At 36.4% G+C, this 20,593-nt stretch overlaps 1 protein-coding gene across 1 annotated transcript; it reads left to right on the forward strand.

Moving 5' to 3' along the window:
* The first annotated feature begins 3,959 nt into the window (after positions 1-3,959).
* On the forward strand, positions 3,960-17,730 carry LOC123714189 (facilitated trehalose transporter Tret1-like). Its single transcript, XM_045668377.1, has 10 exons — positions 3,960-4,056; positions 7,802-8,034; positions 8,539-8,692; positions 9,968-10,137; positions 10,420-10,540; positions 11,194-11,280; positions 13,086-13,144; positions 13,681-13,839; positions 15,557-15,739; positions 17,486-17,730. Exons 1-10 carry the CDS (start codon positions 4,020-4,022, stop codon positions 17,714-17,716), a joined length of 1,434 nt encoding a protein of 477 aa, XP_045524333.1. The 5' UTR covers positions 3,960-4,019; the 3' UTR covers positions 17,717-17,730.
* The last annotated feature ends 2,863 nt before the right edge of the window (positions 17,731-20,593 follow it).

Below are 20,593 nucleotides of genomic sequence, written 5' to 3' on the forward strand. Positions count from 1 at the left end.
TACGTCAAATAAATATAATTATAACCAGCTTGGCTTTGATTTCAACCTATCGGTTTTGTAAAATATTTTATTTTGATTCGTCAAACCCAAAAACGACGCACCGTCTTTTGTCTTTTACATTCACTGAAGTTTTTACGAACCAATTCGATTTAGGGTCCTGTATGTACACAACGTACCAATTCCTGAAAGGCCAACGCCAAGAGCCCTCTGGTATTAAGAGTGTCAATGGGCGGCGGCATCATTTAACATCAGAGAAGCCTCCTGCCCATATGTCTTCTGTTCTGTTAACAGAAAATAGTCAATACAGGAGATAATATTGTGAAAAGAGCATGGTATATATATTATCCTGACTATGATGACACTTGGTCATTTATCTTCTATGGTCTTTAAAACCTTTCTGAGTAACTTTAAAATGGCTTTTTTTTAATAGAATTGTTAGCGGTAGTTGATTTAGTTCTTAGGGTAGGAAATTAAACACTTCAATGATGACTTAATTCACTATAATTTACTTTACTGATTTTACGTGAACTGTATAACTTCAAACTTGTACGAAGAAAAGGCCCGTGCGCATGTGTCACAACCTCTTTTATAATCACAACTCCCTCGTCCGACTCGACCATCCCATTTCGGGAAAATGGTCGAGTCAATTCGTAACAACTCGTAAACAACCGAACGAGTCAAATGAGTAACTATTGCACATGCGCACTTGTAGCAAGATTCTTAAGAATATGTTTCATAAAAATGTTTAGAATTTAATTAAATTAATATTAGAAGCTAACAGAATGTACTCGTAATCTCGCTTTTGGCCTGAAGGTAGATGCTCGTGTTGTTTCGACGTAGCTTGGCTGGACATAACAAAAAATAATCCCGGTGGGATCTGTGAATCTGGCACAGTGCCGACAGGAATGGCGGAATTTGATCTTAGCCAAAAAAGGACACACAGACACCTAAAGGAAGGAGATAGATATATACACTTAAACGTAAAAGTATCTGAAATACAATGCTATTATTATTATCTTTAGTCCAACATCCTAAACACTACACCAGCATGACAACGAAAGTCTTGTGAAATACATAAGCATGTGAGAGAAAGATTTACAGATTACACATGGAGCTATTCAAACAATGTGGCAAATATTTCCGTATTCAATATTAATAAGTATTGCGTCATATGTGCTATATTTACATGTTTGTTTATATTTATTTTAGGTAGTGTCACACTTGTTACACTCACGATTTATAATTTTGTTCCTGAAAAGATCAGAAGAGATCGCTCAATAGCACTAGCCCGCTTGGCTTACTTACTATTGAAATATTTTAATTTGGACTAACTTTTGCAACTATTAATTAAATAAATAAAAAACCCCTACCCGAAAAATGTCTCAATAAAAATAAATTTTAAACGTTAGCTACTCTTGTGAATCCAGCTAGAGTGAAACAACAATACAAAGCCATATTGATTATTGACACTCAGTACAGTACAGACACACAATGAGTGCAAAAGCAACTTTATGCTAAAAGACTTTATAGTTCGATGGGACAGATGAATCTGGCACATGAGCAGCATAGCGGAGGTGCAGGATTTAGGATAAGATCCAGAAAATGGTCTTCTGGCACATCTGCAGCATAGCGGAGGTGCAGGATTTAGGATAAGATCCAGAAACGAGACCAGCCACTCCCGCATCGTCTTATTTTTGACGTACGGTAGTCAAAGAGGCTATAGGCCTACCCATTTATTCTTATTTCACTTATTGTGAACACTTGTGATAACAAAAATTTTTATGTCATCAATGTTGCAATATTTTTTTTAATGGTGCAATTTAGAACATATAAACTTAGCTAAAGTGTTCGTATGAAATGGAAAAGAGGACAGTTGAAAAATCAACCCGACTAAAAAGGCCGTACCCACAGACAAATTAAAAGTCCGCCCGCAAAACAAAATCAAAATCAGATTAGTGCATCTGGGACTTCGTACTTCGCTCACTTCAGTGAGCTTCTATTCTGCCCTCCAGGCAATTGATCACCCCGCGATGTCCAAGCCTTTGCGCTAGTCACGGGAAAAAGCCGGCAGCCGAGCTACGCTCGCCAAAACAGCTGAGCTGTAAAGGCCTTTAAAGCAAAACAACAGCAAAAATTTTTTTCAAAAGAAAAAAGGTACATTGAACTTTTCGACCTCAGATAGTCAGTGGTTAGAGTGGACGCTTCCTTGAAGTTAAAGAAAGCGCACAAAATCCCTTCTCCACATATGTAATGTATATATGATTTTAATGAATTTTGTTTTTTTGAAAATTGACTTTTTGAGTTAGAGATTTTTACTTTTAAGACAGGGGAACAGGCGTGTCCAGAACAACGTCTAACGCTTTTTTTCTGAGTGAAGAGAAACATTGTATAGTTGCGAGACTTTAAATCTATATTATGGTTACGTACCTGAGCTACGTGCTGCGAAAAGACCACTACCATCTCCTTCAATTAAGAAGGAAAAAAGCATGGCTTCGTAAGGTAAGGGAGTGGACGCCTATTGCGACAGCGGAAGAGTTGCATCTGGTACAGGACAAGATACGCTTCACGAGGCTGACGCCCAACTTCCAGTAATGGCCTCTCCATTAAGGCCTCACCAAAAGAAGAAGAAGTCTGTGACAGGGTGTTTTTTGATAAAACAAATAGAACTCAGATGTGTCTTATAAAGAAAACATTCAAACAAAAACCCTTAGTCCTAGCCTCAGAACTAATCTTTTAATTTTTTTTTATTCTTAAGCATGTGTCTGAGGCTGCACACCGTATATTTTTGGGTCTACCTTATGGCAGATTCCTCACGATTCCTTCACAATAGAAGAGCATGTCACATATGCATATAGAGATAAAAATACACTGCAATGATTCGAATGCAATATCTCAGAGTTGGAAATCGCGATCCTAGCTATTAAGCTAAATAATATAGAAATTTAAGATAGATGTAATATTATTTGTAAGGTTTTGTTTTTCTCTCTGATTCTGTAATGTTTTCGTTTAGATTTTTGTATTAATTGTATTTATTTTATCTCTAGTTTATTAGGAATTAAAGCAATTGTTGTTCTTCACCGTGTGACTCTCATCCCTGAGTTCGTAGGTCTGATCCCCGGCTGTGCAGCAATGGACTATTTATGGGCGCATTCAACTTTCGCTCGAACGGTGATGGAAAGGAAATCGACTTGCCTTAGACCCAAAAAGTCGACTTGTGCTAGACACAGGAGGCTGATCCTGCTTACCTATCAGATTGAGAAATAATCATGAAAGAGATACAAAAATCCGAGGTGCAGACATAAAAAAAGTTGAAGCACCGCTGATGTTTTATTTTTATTTTTAAGGAATTTAATGTTTTTGTTTTTTACTGGTTTTTAGTTTATTAAGCAATATACTACGCAATAATTCTAGTTTTAGCTTTGAAATTGAAAAATATAATAAAACTAGAAGAAATAAGACAAGTCAAAGTTTAAAAATGCTGTTACTTTGGCAGGATGGACTGATGACATTAAGGGACAGGACACAGTAAAGACAAAGAGAAATGGACAAAAAAGTGACCGAATGCGTATAAGAAAAGAAAACGAGGAATACAAACAAAAAGATGGGAGATGATATAAGTAGAGAGAGCTGGACATCGAGAAGATTGGAAGCTCTTAGAGGTGGCCTACGTCCAAGGACAAGTTGTAAAACAGAAATTAACCTCTATGCCGATTAATGATTAGTGGTTATAGTCTTTACATTTCTTTCTATTGGGATAATTAAAAGGCTTTTATTATTATTATTATTGGCAATAATAAAAAAAACCTAATTTGTGATTTAGTAAATATCATAAAAAATATGTGATTGTTAACCTTCAAAATAACGTCGAGTTTATTTAGTATTTGCTACTGTTATGTGCAGAGTATTATCATTAAATAAATATTACATCTTGGTGAATGTATAAATTAGATTTAAGAAGACAGTAGTTGGCTATGGGCAGTAGTGTTCATAATTAACAAAATTATTTAGTGACTTTAAAAATGGGAAAACTACATCAGTGTTATACAACGTTAGCGTGTATGTATTTATTTCGTTTACAATATACATATATAACAAAAACCAATTATACTAAATATATAGGCATAGATGGAATACCATATATATACAAAAGGTTCATTTAAGAAAGGAAAAATATTAGTCTAAGTCATACCTAATTTGGCAGTGTGTGATAGTTTGAAAGAAGGGGCATGTACGTGGGGTGTGATCCTGAGCTAGGTGATGGATATACCTTTTAAGAATGTATGATATGATATGGTTAGTGGACTCATTTTCCGCACTTAGACTCGTAATTGGTCCGTTTTGCGTTAAGTCCTGGCTAATTTAGCCAGCTTAACTCCTTCCAGAAGCACAGAAGTCTTCTGGGCACTTCACAGGTTTCACGGAGTGACCTCACTGTTCCGAGGATTTTTGCCTTTTAAGCATATTCCACGTTAGCTTTAATAAATAAAGGCTTAAATATTGGTTTTTATATATAAACATAATATATTAGTTTAATTGTCTCTTATCCGGGCAGCTTGATAACTTGACGTTGCGTAGGATGTTTTGTCAGTATGCATCTTCTGCCGCATTTACCATGGAGAGTGTTCAGAGGAGTTGTTCGGATTCATACCTGCAGCTGAGTTTCATCATTCAACGTTGAGATAAAATACGGAATTCCACCCGTATCACCTCGATGTCCGTCGTTCCACAACTGAGCGTTTTTTAAGGCAGTTTTTGCCGCTCACTATGCGGAACCAGCAGCCCACTTAAGTATTTCTGAAGCAATTCGACTTTGGGTCTTTCAAGAAAAAGGACACCAATTCCTTAAAGGCTGGCAACGCACTCGCCCGCCCCATAGTGTTCGTGGGAGGCGGTATGATATGACATTAGGTGAGCCTCCTGCCCGTTTGTCCCTGTTCGCAACACATAGTAAATAATTCCTAAAAAAATAATTTGCTATATTTGAAAAAAAATCAGATAGATTATTATATCTTTATCTTTAGTTTAGAAAGACAGGCTGCATTTTGTCTGACACTTAAACAAACTATTGGTTTAGGACTTGCATGACTCAGTGACAAGTCCAAGACTTTTGATTTATATTGATTACTGGGTTCTTTTTATTTCTAACCCGGTGAGTAAATAGTTTTCAGTATAATAACTTACTTATTTGATTTAAAATTTTAGTTGAATTATTTGTTTAGTGGTTTCAGCCTGCGTCTGTCATCCAGATGTCTAAGTCCAGGTTGATAAGTCTATAAAATTAAATGTTCAAAAACGGATTCAATTTGAGAGCTTGACGTTTATAGGGTTGTAGCGTCACTGGACTATTATTATTAACAATTATGACTGACATAATGACATATCAATTACGAACGTCAAAAACAGAATTTTACAATAACGAAAGAGAAGAACTGGCAATAAAATATTCGCCACTTTTTTAATCGCCATTATTGTATACGTGTCCATTGTCCATATACATTTACAAGTTACAGGAATCAGTATTGTAATAAGTGCAGTTTTAATAAATAAATCAGGGGCGCTACAGCATTCTTAGTTCTGGGCCTCAGATTTCTGTATCTGTTCCATGATCATTTCTCAATCTAACAGGCAATTACGTGATCAGTTCATCAATTCAATCATCAATTTCTTTCACCGTTCGAGCGAATGTGAAATGCGCAAGCGTTTTTATTTATATGAAACACAATTCAAATTTCGAATTTGACGTTAAAGCCTCCACATTGTTTGATTTATTTTATTAGGTTCAATACACCACGGGATTAGAAAAGTTTCATCAGACTCAAAGGGAATCAATATTCATACATTGTTATCAGTGATAAGGAATAATTTACAATGTGAACAATACGAAACATTATTATCATAATATTATGGCAAAATAAATACTATTGTGTAACGAAAATAACTTTATCAATTTTTTCTCGACACCTTGAAGCCTATATATTAGATATGTATTATGTATGCAAATGTGGTTTACATTATATTTTATCAAAGGATAGATTAGCATAGTAATAGACTGATGAGTACTCTTATCTTCTTGGCAAACTTCATTAGTGAAGGTCGTGCTACTATTGAAAAACCCTAAGCGAAACCCTATACATGCTGCCTCCACACCACTCAATCCTCAGCTTATGTCAGTACCCATACTTGTCTTTACCTGGTCTACTTCTACTGCCATCACTTCTGTCTACCCGACTCGTCAAGACTGTTTGGTTCTATCCTATCCCATTCTATCCCAGGATAGCTTAGCTAAGCTAAGCTTATCCATTGGTAAATGGTAGTCGACAGTCTTGTGATGATTTTTAGTTGGTTGAGAATGAACTTATTGGTTCTTTTTGCTTTCCATAGCATTCGCAACATTTTCCTCCACCACTGCCTCTCTTTTCGGTCTGCTGCACGAATTTACCAGAGCTTTGTACAAAAACATGGAAAATAGCAAAGTTGTGACGAGTCGACTCTTGGTTAATAAATTAATATAGGAATTAAAAAAAAGGATTTGTAATACGGGAGTCGTACTTAGTCATGGCTTGAAGTTTGGAAATCTGTAAATATATATAGTATATATTCTGTATTTTTTATATATACCTTATGTACCATGTTTCCTAATTTTGTTGTCCAAATAAAAATATTCGTAAAATATAAATAAATTAATAAAATAAAAATCATTTATTTCAGACCATTATAAATCCATATATTGTTAGTGGAGACACTTATAACTATGTTAGCAAAATTATTAAAACATTTAAACATTTAATTCAATTTCAATTCAAACATTAAATCTCCCTTGATTCGAGGCACCAGGTACATAGGCATGTATATGAACCCAGTGTCTCAAAACAGCACTATAATTTTAGGATTTGTCGTATTCAATTTGTTTACAATTGATTTATTCGAGCAGACACTCTTAAGTCCATATGTTTATTATTGTCTTAATCAAATATTGTTCTATATTATATTAGTAGATTTAAAGTATATTAAATCATACAATTGAACGGGGCATATGCGGTACATTGTAATGACCCATGTTAGGGCAATCCAGTCTTCCCGCTATCACCGCCAGTACGCTGTTATATCGAAGCTGGGACCTCATTTTTTTACATAAATGGGTCCCGAACAACTGTATTGCCTTTTTTCAAAAAGGAATTAAATATTTTATAGATTGAATATTACCCCAGGATCCTCACAATCACAACATTAAACAAACTCCACTATTCCACTCCACTGTTTTTGACAAGGGCATAAGGATAAAATATAAGTTTTGTGTAATGTAATTAACACACAAATATACAGTATTTACAATATTCTTAATGTAAAAAAAGTCATGAATAAAAAATGAAAACAAATTAAAAACATTGGTCCCTTAGACAGTGTACATTTAATGTTGGCATTTGCTGTATTCCGATTTATACGTTGAGTGAGGAAATCACCAGCTCTAGGGTCACTGGTACTATATACCAACATACTTAAATCTTTAATTAGCGTATCTGAACTTGAACCTCACTTCCGAAGAGTAATTTAACTAATTAATTTAAATAGCTTTAATCCGGTTAAAAAATTGTTTTCTTTCAATGTGTAAAATCTATGTTAACCAAAGACAATACTATAATTAATTAAGGTTTTAATAATAAACCACGTATTATAGCATATCCCATAATAAGCTAGTCAGCTTATTAGGGATAAATGACTATTTGGGCTTATTTTTCGACAAAACTTCCCTATATAATTTTTAATGATGCACGGTCCTTAATAATCTATAAAACTGTTACAGGTGTCTTCGGTTCGATACTATCAGCTTCATTATCAGTATGGCCATCGTACACTCTAGCGGAATTCACCTCAAACAGCACGACAGTTCTGTCAGCGCCTATGTCCACCTTTGAAGCCTCCCTCTTGGGCAGTCTGCCCGCCCTAGGAGCTATGGTAGGAACGATGATGGCCGGCATGATCATTGACGGACTTGGAAGAAAGAATGGTGGGCTTGTTATAGCTATGCCGTATTTGGTGAGTTATTTTAAATTATGAGAAGCAAACACATTCATCAACTGTAACTGGCCCTGGGTCAGTATTATGCCGTGCAGCAGACGTGGTCCACAGTACTGGTCATAATACCAGAGCCCATAACACTTAGTTTGCGTCTCAGACTTGAAAAAAAAGAAAAGTTGATGTAATAATAATAGTATCACACAGATATCTTGTCCGCTCATATTTTATTAGCTGGTAGAAGTGAACCTTTAAATTCCAAAGTAAAAAAAATCTTCTTTAACTGATAATCATACACTTAAATGAAGCCAGTGGCACTACTAGTATTAATATAGTTAGAGACAAGAATAAAACCATCCAAAGCTACTTGGGGCTTCAAGAATTAGGTGTTCCTGTTCTTTAAAGGACACACTTTGCCATCACAAAATTGACATCAGATGACTCTCCTGCCCAATTGCCTTCTGTCACATAAAAAAAACTATGTTTATAGCACACATATTTTAATACAGTATAAAAACCTTTTAGCTCTCCTGGCTTGTAATAGATTTGACGTCATCTTCCCTGGTGGTATTGATCTGCCGGTTCGTTGCGGGCATCTCCATCGGTGCTTCATCAGTTCATGCACCTATTTTTATATCTGAAGTCGCTGAGGAGTCTATTAGAGGGATGTTAAGCTCAGGTAGAGATCTAAAGAAACCGTTTTATGTTTTGTCTACACCTACACCGGTCTATTCGTGATGGATGTTGGATAGTTAAATAGCTTGGTTTGTTTGCATGATGTTCCTTACACCTTACACCTTAGGAAGGATCCTTAACTAGCCTAACCACTGTTTGCAAGATCAGAAGGCGTCAGTAGTTGAGGTCGTAATGTCGTTGTATAGCGGTCAGAAAACACGCGGTTCAGGGTATGCAGATTATTAAAGCTTATAAAGAGCCGGCAACGCACTCCCGAGTCCTCTGGTATTGAGTGTCGATTGACGGCAGTAACACATCAAGTGAGCGTCCTGCCCGTTTGCCCCGTTATAATAGGTTGGGGGAAAAGTGTCTTCGCATTTTTTTTAAGAAAATTCACAACATTTTTTGATATAGTTTATTTACATTTAACTAAAGTATGTAGGTACCATTTTGTTCGATAACTTTTTGCCATCTTGTAGTTAGGCACATGATCCCATTGCTATAGAAATTTTGAGGCTTTAAACATCGCAATTTTTTTCGCGGCTTGCGTTTAAAAGTAAAATTTTAGTATTAGTTACGCATAAAATCAAATTTCAAATCTAAGCCACAGAAACACCTGACTTCTGTATATATCTTCACTTGAATAGTCTGGAGGTACTTGGATTTTAGTCTGAAAGATTTCTAAACTCATTCATTTCTAAGGCACTGTTATATGGAGCCAGGACGTCAAGGGAAGAGCATACCAATTCTTAAAAGGCAACGCACTTACGAGCCGTGTGATGTGACTGTCTATGGGCGACTATAGCCGTTTGCAATTATTTAAAATTGTTGTACAATTTTTGTGGGTATTTTAGACATTGTCGAATTTGCTATTCAATTTGCTTATGTACATATTACGTACGTAACTATAACCAAACTCAATTTGACTTCTAACATTTAAATCAACCTCGATTCAACTAAAACAATTATATAATCAATGGCAGTATATTTTTTTTAAATCAGGGCCTCAGATTCAAGTATCTGTTTCATTTCATCTGTCAATCTAATAGGCAAATAGGTGATCAACCTCCTGTGCGCCAACGCCGTCGTATTCTTGGATATTATGGCCATTTATTGACGATGTTTTCCACCGTTCGAGCGAATGTTAAATGAGCACATAGAAATCAGCCCATGTGGAGATCGAACCTACGACCTGAGGGACGAGAGTCACACGTTGAATGATTGCTTGAATATATATGCCATTAGGTGAACACTGCCTAATACTCTATTTTTTTTCCAGGTCCTATTGCAGCTTATTGTATCGGTGCCATGTTTTCGTATGTGATGGGCTGGACATTGACGTATCAGTATATTAACTGGTGCAATATGGCGTTATGTATTACGTATATTATTCTTTTGGCTTCTGTGAGGGAGAGTCCTGTGTATCTGATGAGGAAGAATAGAGAAGAGGTTAGTTCTTTATTTAATTGGAGGCTTTGTCTCAATAAAAACCTAATTTATTACATAGCAGCGTAAAACTATCAATTAAAACACAGATTTATGTGTTAACCAAACTTAGGTCGTGTATTTCGATCGCTCATAAAATATTAAAACGCATTTAATAATTTTTCTTCCCACGACTCTCGCTTAGACTCGAATCAAATATCCCTTTTATATGTCTCACGTATATAAATTTGATAAATTTGGTGGCGCCATCTGTCCGCCAATTGCTAATACGTTTTAAATCATCAGGATGCCCGTCAAGCCATAGCTCACTACAGAGGAGGCTCTGCTGATTCAAAGGCTGTGATGGAAGAGCTTTCTCTGCTTAAGCAGCGAGTGCAGCCGGCCCGCGAGATGTTACCTATTAATGGTGAGTAAAAAATAATGTTTTATTATTACAATCAAAAACGCATATACCTAAAACCATAGGATAAAATGGAAATGTTTAGGATGTTGTAATAACAGATAATGGAAATTAGGTCTATTCCTAAGAGAATATAAAATTGGTCAGCAAAAACGCATTTGTATACTATCTGTTGCCACCGGTTTCTTTCCAGCTCCTCTCGTATGACAGTATAGTTTTGATGACGATGAGTCTTTCGCTTGATCGGTCCATTTGGTTGGCAAAGGGCCACGTAATCCTTTGCCTTCTGTGTTACCAACCACGATCCGTTAGTCCAAGTTCTCATCGCCTTTATGCATTGTGAAACGTGTGGCCGTATTATTTACATCATAATAACACAAAACAGTAGAAACACACAATTAAATGATCAATGAGTCAAGCGATGTATATAGGTGCTCTTACTAAAAGCAGTTTCTTCCAGACAACCCAACCATAACTTAAGACTACACTAAACTACTCAGTATAAAAACATATAATTTGAAGAATCACCAAAAAAAAAAATCTCTCTAAATGTCGCATAAAATTACGTGAAAAAGATTGCAGGACATATTTTGGTTTAATAATCTAAAGGATTCTAGCTTTTTATAATTAAAATTATTCGGAATAACTTTGGTTTTCAGACACTGAAGTGGAAAAAGCAGAGAAGGAAATGTTAAACAACCAAGATATAGATGGAAATAAGAACATGCCATCATACAAAATGTTAAGTAAGTATATATAACAACTAACAAAATAAAAAATTTAGAAAAATATCTTTACTTTACAGGACTGCATATTTTATCATAAATCAATGAAATTTATAAATAAAATTATTTTATTTATAAAACCTCTACGGCGGCGCCATTTCTCACAGTAATTAATGTACACTTATGAATACGTAGCGTCAGGCCCCGACATTGTTAAGATAACAAACACAAAGTTTTCTCCCAATCACTTGATTTATTCCAATTCTAATTTCAGTCTCTTAATTCAATACTATTTCAATAAACAAATTCAATAGGTAAATATTTCAAAGGCTACTCGGTAATTACGTAACGTGTGCACCGGGCAATGGTCGATGAACGACTGCGCGAGTTGTTTTTTTTTTTTTTTTTGAAGGAATTCCCGCTGTTGGCCTTAAGGGCCTTTACAGCTCAGCTCGGGCTGTTTTGGCGAGCGTAGCTCGACCAGAATGGCGTTTTGCCCCGCGGCTAGCGCAAGGGCGTCTCCTGTGAGACTCGAACCTCGGCTTGGGCCGTCGCGGGGTGGTCAATCGCCTGAAAGGCAGGACGGAAGCTCACTGGAGTGAGCGAAGTGCGAAGTAAAGGTCCTCGCCTTCCCCGGTGAAGGCGGTTTTTTACCCTAATCTGTGATTGGCTATTTTTATTAGTTTTGGCCGCGCGGGCGGCTTTTAATTTATCTTTTGCTACGGTAATTGGATCATCCGGATCCGTTATTATGTGTCGGGGCCTCCTACGAGCCTTTTTTGTCGGGAAGGGGTAATAGTTGATGCTATTACGCACCAGCGGATTGGGATGGTGTTTAGCCTTGTCAAAGTGGCGTGTGGACGCCAACTTCATCCATTGGGCTATGGTAGGGAGCTCCAGGTCGTGGTGGAGATCGACGTTTCTCACATAGAAGGGCGCACCTGTCGCGATTCTCATGAATCGCGACTGAAGCACCTGTAGCCGGTGAATATAGGAGGGGGGTGCGCGAGTTGTGCGCGCACGCTGCTTTATATAGGTTTTGTAGTGGGGATCGAGTGACACATCGTACGATCGTTCGACTAATCGCCCGTTGCACGTTGTTTTACAAAACAGTGATAGTGTCGCCATCAGTTTTATAAAACATTGATAGTGGCGCCGTCAAATACAAAAAGTAATTCCAAAAATATGATATTTTGAAAACCTCCGTATTCTTGTCATATAAAACAAACAATTCAATTTAATAACACTAGTATGTATTACGTAGTCAGAGATTGAAGAACAGACCTTTAAATCTCCAGACTACTGAGTCTACTTAATGGAAATAGAAATATTAATAATAAAAACTTTATTTATGACAGAAATATGGTTGTGAAAAAATAGATCTAATGCTTGGGAGGTGGTGTTAACTCGATAATAATTTATTTGCAAGAATATGATACAAAAATGTTATGGTGGTACAATGTAAAGTTATAAAATATAAAAGTTACAATTACATTATCATATCATATCAGAGTCATGTCATCATAGTAAATTTTTATAATATTGTATCACTACAACATTACATTATTGAAATAATTATAAATAGAACAATATGTTTTTCTAAAAAATAGTATTTTAAGACGATTTTTAAAAACTCTACTAGGAAGATTTTTGTATGTTTTTGGTAAATTGTTATAAACCTTGATTGCCATACAAAAGGTGTTTTTTCTATATTTTTGGCATAAATGGTTGAACTACATAAAAATTATTCCGTGGTACATGCTATATGTTTCAAACACCAAGAAAAGGAAGTAAATAGTACTCTCTTTTATATAATTTGCTTCCAGTGGTATCACCATCATCGCGGCGCGCATTCACCGTAGTTGGTGCTGTAATATCCACCCAGGTATGTACTGAACGATTCAAGGCTGTCCATTTTTCTCACTGTATTTAAGTTTATTATCTTATCTTTATTCTTTATCTTTCTTCTTGTTAAAAATGAGTGCTCAGCTCATCCCTGAAGTCGTAAGTTCGATATCCGGGTGTGCACAAATTGACTTTCTTTCTATATGCGCATTTAACATTCGCTCGAACGGTGTAGGAAAATGTGTGTGTGTACAACACGTAAGAAGTGAAACTTTATGACCTTATTTTTCGAAAAATTATCTACTATATGCAACTTTACAGAAATTGGTTAAATAAAGTTAAATAAGGTAAACTTTAACAAAAGGCTTTTATTATCATAGACATGAATACAAATAATTCATTTTACCTTATTACTACTAAGATTATTACAGAATTTCATTAATTGTGTTAGACTTATTACTATCATTGTTATCGTTATTATATACCTTTGTTATAAATGGTTTATTGATTAGCTGTCTCCCTCATTTCAATTTCAGTTAATTGTAATGATTTTTTTCTTACTCCACTCTTTTCTAGGTTATGATGGGTATGGTCCCAGTGCAGGTGTATGCAAAGGATATCTTCACCCAAGCAGCTCCAAGCCTTTCGTCTCACCTCTGTTCTGTTCTTTTTGCGCTTGTCCTGATGGTAGGAAGTATGTCCAGTGCGTTATTCTCTGATAGATTGGGGAGAAAGGTATGCATTTTTATTAGTTACTCATTAGATATAATAGCACAATGAGACTATGAGAACTTGGAGAAACTAATCGTGGTTGGTGACACAGAAGGAAAATCACGTGGCCGTTCACCAACTAGATAGACCGGTCAAGTGAAAGACTAATCATCCTCAAAACTGTACACTGCAATGAATTTAGATTATCTGCTCCAGTGTATCCTTGCTGACCACGATGATCAGATATAAGCCTGAAAAGAGAGATATAGATTTGCTAAGTTGATAAGTTTCTGGACTAATTTTAATATGGTATATATTAAAAAATTCTCATTTCATTAACATAAATTTAAAAATACACTTTTAGAGCGTAAAACTTTTGTTTGCTGTTAATGTTCTGTTTCACGCGAAAACAGATTTAATTTCAGAGATAAGCAGAATATTGAAATAACTGTTGATGTAAATTGCTTTTCTGACTGTTGAATATTAATACTGTAAGATCCCACTGCACGATTCTGCAACTGTTAAATAAATGATGAGGAAGTTAACAATGCATTAGCAATACATATAATTAATAAGCTTTCCATGGATTATCGTAAATATAATAATAAAAACTTTATTCATGACATAAGTTTCATCTATGTCTAGTTCCCAGCCTTTTTGTTTTTTTTATGAAGGGAATGTATTTTCGCACTGAGTGCCTCGTTATAAAAGCCCTACCCACTAAGCCCCTCCCACTCACTCACGTCTCTGTTGGCGTCTCGTAAGCATTCTACCAAGAGCTACTTCCTAACCTGCGTTGTGGGTAGATGAAAAATTATTCCGTGATATATGTTTAAAACAGTTTTTTAAGAAACAGAACTCTTGGTGTTACAACTAATCAAACACAAGTCTTATAAGACATTCAGTATGCGTAAATGTGTGTATGTATTTGTGAGTTGCTATAAGCGTGCGTCTGCCTTAGCAATTTTAACATCAGAGCCATGCCAAGATACGTAGGAAGGCTTCTATATATTCGAAATCTGATTCGACTAGCGTAATTATGTGTTTTGTATCTGGATAGTTTAACTATTTGGGCATCCATAGATTGGGAGATTTTATATAAAACTATAATATTAATAATTAATTTGCTCGTTTACTCGTACGACAGACAGAGCTGGCATGCATTTTATAAATTATTCACATGATTTCCTTACAACTTCTTCTCCGGGGTCCTTTAATAACAGAGCGTACCAAGTATTAAAGGGCAACGCACTTGCGAGCCTTCTGGCAATGTCTGTGTCTGTGTGAGTGTCTATGGGCGGTTTCACTGAACATTTTTCAGCATTTGAACTCTTGCTCATTTGTCACTTATAACAAAAAAAAGAACTTAAATCTTAGTATTGTCTTTTACACATTTAAAGAAAACACTTTTTTACCGGGTTGTTATAATAATACATAGCTTCAAGCTTCGATGAAAAAGTGTTTTCTTGAAATGTAAATCTTATTTAAAAGACTTATTTACAGTTTATTATGTGTTATTGCAAATTAATTATTCGATAATTATTTATAGGTAGCTATTTTTTACAACCTATCGTTTCCTCCTATCGTTTCCTCCCTCAATATTATTTAAAATGAAATAATTGAATAGAGTTGCTGAATCGTGCCGTGGGTATCTGTATTATAACGAGTAGAAACCTTTACAACCCGAGGTTGTGCTAACACAGCCTGGAAACCAATAGAATTTTTGTTGTTTGTGTTTCAGCCCCTACTTTTAGCATCAGCTATCACAGTGGGAATCTGCCTGGTGGCAATGGGCTTCTTCATGCAGACGAATGTCGCACCACCAGCTGTTACAGCGATTCTCATTTTGTTCTACTGTTTTGCTTTCATGCTCGGAGCAGGCACAGTACCTTATATATTGTTGGCCGAAGGTTTTGTAGCAGAGGTAGAGTGTTAATAACATTTTATATAACAGAGACCTCTGTAACACCCAATAGTGATAGTGACCACAGCAAAGTAGTTGTTCAGCGTTTCAGATATAAAGAACTTGCATACGAAATGGTCGTTATTGGAATTTACAGAGCTCTTGGTAACGATTAAAAATTGCGAAGTCTAAAAAAACCCCACCATAAAACCAACAGTTAATAAAATCAAATCACAATATATCATATTCGTAATGTACACTTATGAACGTCAATATTTATAATATGGGGGCGCGGCAGTACGCTCGCCAAAAAAAAAAACATTGGCGCTACAATCTTTTTAGATTTTTAGGCCTCGGATTTCTGTAACTGTTACATGATCATCTGTTAATCGAATAGGATCGATAGTGATCAGCCTGGTCTGTGCCTGACGGACGCCGTCAACTTTTTGGGTCTAAGGCAAGCCGCTTTCCTCAGGATGTTTTCCTTCACCGCTCGATCGAATGTAAAATGCGCACATTGAAAGAAAGTCCATTGGTGCACAGCCAGGGATCGAACCTACGACCCCAGGGATGAGAGTCGCACGCTGAAGCCACTAGGCCAACACTGCTGTTAGTACGCTCGCAAAGTCGAGCAAATAACACACAGCACAGCCGTATCATCATTTTATCGAAGCAGTTCATTGTCCACTATAACTTCGCTGTGGATGTCACCGTAAAATTGTAAATACCGTAAGTTTGTAATCAATCTCGCGAGATGGTGTACTGTCGAAAGATTGTGAATCTCATCGTGCTGCTTACAATTTAACGTATTATTATTCGGTAAATTGTAATCTTTGTATTATTATTAAAACTTATAATTATTTACATAATTCTAAATTTTAAATTTTTTCCGACGTTTCGCGTGCTTTTCAACGTGCGTGGTCACGAAGACAAAAGGTGTTAAATGTCAAAAGTATCACCGCTGCAGAGAAAGTTGTTTTATCTATATTTATTGCCCCTAAGTTGATATCGACTAAAAGATGATCGACAATACTAATGCCGGGGTTCCTAACAGTGGAGCAAAATAGAACGACAGTACTATCTAAAGTTGTCTGGGGTAAAGTTGACCGATTCTCATTATATTCGATGCACTCCCAATGATAATTGAATGGCTCTTATAAGGGTTTATCTGAATACCATAGATTGACTCCATTCAACAACTTTGTCTAAATCAAAGTTTGCCGTCTGAGTAGCAGAGGCAATTCATTGAAAGTAGACTGACTGACTGACTACATATTAAAGTTTAGCCAAAATAAAAAATGTGTGCGTGTACTAGCCGTCGAAAAATGATCTACTATTTGCAACTTCACAGAAATTGGTTAAATAAATTTGTTTATTTATTGGTTACATTAAATAAAGTTTAATAAAAGGCTTTTATTATCATAGACATGAATACAAATAATACAATTATTTCATTTTACCTTAGTACTACTAAGATTATAACATAATTTTATTAATTTTAATAGAATGATTACTATCATTGTTATCGTTATTATATATGTTTGTTATTAATGGCTTCGAATCTCTTCGAATCAACCGTGGTAGGGACAAGAAAAATATGGCGCGTAACAGAAAAATGTGACGCGTAACGGAATAATGTGACCCGTAAACGAAAAATGTGACAGTAATTTTTTTTACAACGCCGGTAAAGAAGTTTGACTTCAAAAAATTCTTGCAGTTAATATGAATAATTGTAAATATTTAACATAATTAAAATGTTTATTTCAGGTTCAAAGCTTAGCATCAATGATACTAATGGAGTGGGTGTGGCTGCTCAACTTTTTGCTTCTGGCAATATTCCCGTACATGGTGCAATTCTTTGGCGTGCACGGATCTTTCTATTGCTTTGCTGTGTTCGCTGTGGTGGATGTGCTGATTGCTATCTTCATGGTACCAGAGACAAAGGGACTGACGAAGGAACAGATACAGGAAGCGTTTTTGGAGAGGCGGAAAAAATAAATATATTAAGACAATTTGTGTTTATTTATTCTAAATTATATTTTAACACGTAATACCGTAATAACAATGGCGATTCCAAGTTTGCGACAGCAAAGCTAAGTATCTCGAGAGAATTACATAGAAAGCTATGGACTCGTGAATTTATATATTTTTTTTATAGAATGGTACGTGTAAGACGATGCCAGTCCAACCCATACCGATAAGATAATATCGACTAGCTATCCTATAATAGTACATATAAGATAATATAAACTATCTTGATTGTATGTGGACCTTCCGATCCAGGCAAATTATAAGGCGTTAATAAGTTTAAGAACTCGAGAACAGAGGTAGTTTCTTTGACACCCGACAAATCCTTGAATCAATAATTAATTATAAATATAACATTTATAACTAACGAAACACATACACACAAAATAATAATAAAAAAAATGATCCAAGGTATTTGTTTTTTTAGTGTGTTTTATCTTTAGCGGATAGATGTTGTAAATTAAATGCCCAGATACTTAATAAATTAATATCATTCAAAAAAGGATGTGAAATGTACCAAGATCATAAACTGGATAGAATTTTGACTTGCAAAATCAAATAGAGGGTTTTGATTTTGCTGCTGAATTTATAGGGCCAGAGATTAGACGAGAGTTGCCTAAAATGTCCCAGAAGAGATCAACACCTATTAGTACATCTATGGGAGCTGGATGATAAAACATGGGGTCAGCCAACTGAATATTTTCTGGTAATTTAACGACCGGTGAGCTCATTTAACACAAAACACGATAACATTGTACTGAAATTACTATTTGTTGCTTTCAATTGAATATCACAACTTTCAATTACATTCATTGAAGAAGTGTTGCCTATACCAATGACCTTTAGTGTGCCAATGTGGCGAGACTTTAACGACAGTCTGGTCTTTAGAGACTCAGATATAAATGACGATTGGCTTCCGCAGTCTAAAAGAGCATGAACTTTGACCTTTTGATGATGAACTGGATTCGATACTTCAATGATAGCAGTAGATAATAACACCTGATTTGTTGTGATTAGAATAGTTAAAGATAATTTCATTTTCATCTTGTTCATCAATGAGAGCGAGGTGGCTGGAGCAGACTATTGTGACGCTAGGTGCAGCCGCGCTCACGGCATGGACCCATGCGACACTCACTTTCGGGGTGACCTTGTCTCAAACAATTACCACACATTATATACTTCGTCACGTCCATCATACGCTCGTCAACCCTCTACACATAAATGTAGTATTTGATTTCTTGCTATAATTATTGCTGGTGCTCGCAAACGATTTTACGACATTGTTTTGATTTTGACCTTGCCTATGAATATAATTATTATTAGCTATATAATGCACAGGTGTACTGGTCACCTTTGACACGCTAGTCACGTCAGACCGATTATTACGATTCAATGACTCGAGCACATCAGCACGGTCTGTCGTAAATGTATAAAATTGTTCGAGGGTAGGTACGTCACCTTCCAAATTGTTGCGATATTTCTCCCATTTTAACAACGTATTGATATCTAACTTAGATGATAACATAAATAATATTAGTACATCCCATTTGTCAGTGGGTTGTCCTAGGCTTGTTAAGGCGCGCAAATTTTATGGTCGCGTGTTCAACCAAAAATCGTAGAGGTCGCTCTGATTCGCGATCATTCCTTTGTATCAGATTTTCAAAAGTAGCCCAAAACTCCAACCAACGGAAATATGCGCTATCAAATTTGGCTATTTGAATTTGAGGGAGTTTCAAACCTAATTCGTCGGGTCGATATGACGGATCTTCGGAAACATATTGGAGTTAATTCAAAGGAGCCATTGCTTACTCCTTCTCTCCTCGAGGAATTTGAGGCGAATCTGATGCGCCGTATCGGGGATAGATTAAATGCGCGGATTGAGAGTCTTGAGCCTAGGCTTAATCCTGCACCTGGCCTTAAGGCCTTAAGCCCTTCTCTAGCTGCGGACCGATGCAAGATCGTTAGGCCGCCTAAATTTGAGCCAGATCAATCCCAGAATAATAGGCAGGTGAATAGCAGAGGCTTGGTGCAAGCAGCATCTACTGATTTGCCCCAAGTACCATCCTCTATTTCAAAAAAGAAGAAAAATAGAAGAATTGCAGGAGATGAAATAATGGCCATTAAAAAGGTATCTGCTATTGCTCAGCCCTCGCCTCTGCAATTGGCTTCCAACCTTTCTAAAGAGCATTGGTTGATTGTTGGGAAAGGAAAGAAAAGAAAAAAGAAGAAAAGGGAAAGGTCGGGTGCTGTGTTAGCTCAACCAATAGTAACAGGTTTTCAGGCACCAGTTAAAAAGCCAAGACTGCGTACGCTCCGTACAGCTGCTGTTGTTGTAACTGTTCCGGCGGAAATTATGAAAAAAGGCGTAACATATGCGGAGGCTATTAAAGAAGCGAAAGGACAGATTAGGCTAGAGGAGTTGGGAATTGAAGCAGTTAGGTTTAGACGTGCTGCAACTGGTGCTGCCATTATACAAGTCACTGGTGAAGGTGGAGGAGAGAAAGCAGATGTTCTGGCTAAAAAAATAAGGGAGTGCTATGGTACGAAGGGTATCCTTGTGTCGAGACCTGTTAAATCTGTTGAAGTAAGAGTATCAAGCTTAGACGATTCTGTTACTGCTGACGAAGTAAAATACGCTGTGTGTAAGAAAGGGGAGTGCTCATCCGATCATGTTAGAGTTGGTGAAGTTCGTCAAGATAAGACGGGTCTCTTTGCGGTGTGGGTGAAATGCCCGGTGGAAGCTGCAAAGAAACTGTCTGAAGGTCGTCTGCTTGTAGGCTGGTCTTCAGCTAGGGTGACGGTGCTGCAACAACGAGAACTAAGGTGCTTCCGCTGTTTGCAAGCTGG

Source organism: Pieris brassicae, chromosome 9 (genome assembly GCF_905147105.1).
Source record: "Pieris brassicae chromosome 9, ilPieBrab1.1, whole genome shotgun sequence".
Lineage (NCBI taxonomy): Eukaryota > Metazoa > Arthropoda > Insecta > Lepidoptera > Pieridae > Pieris > Pieris brassicae.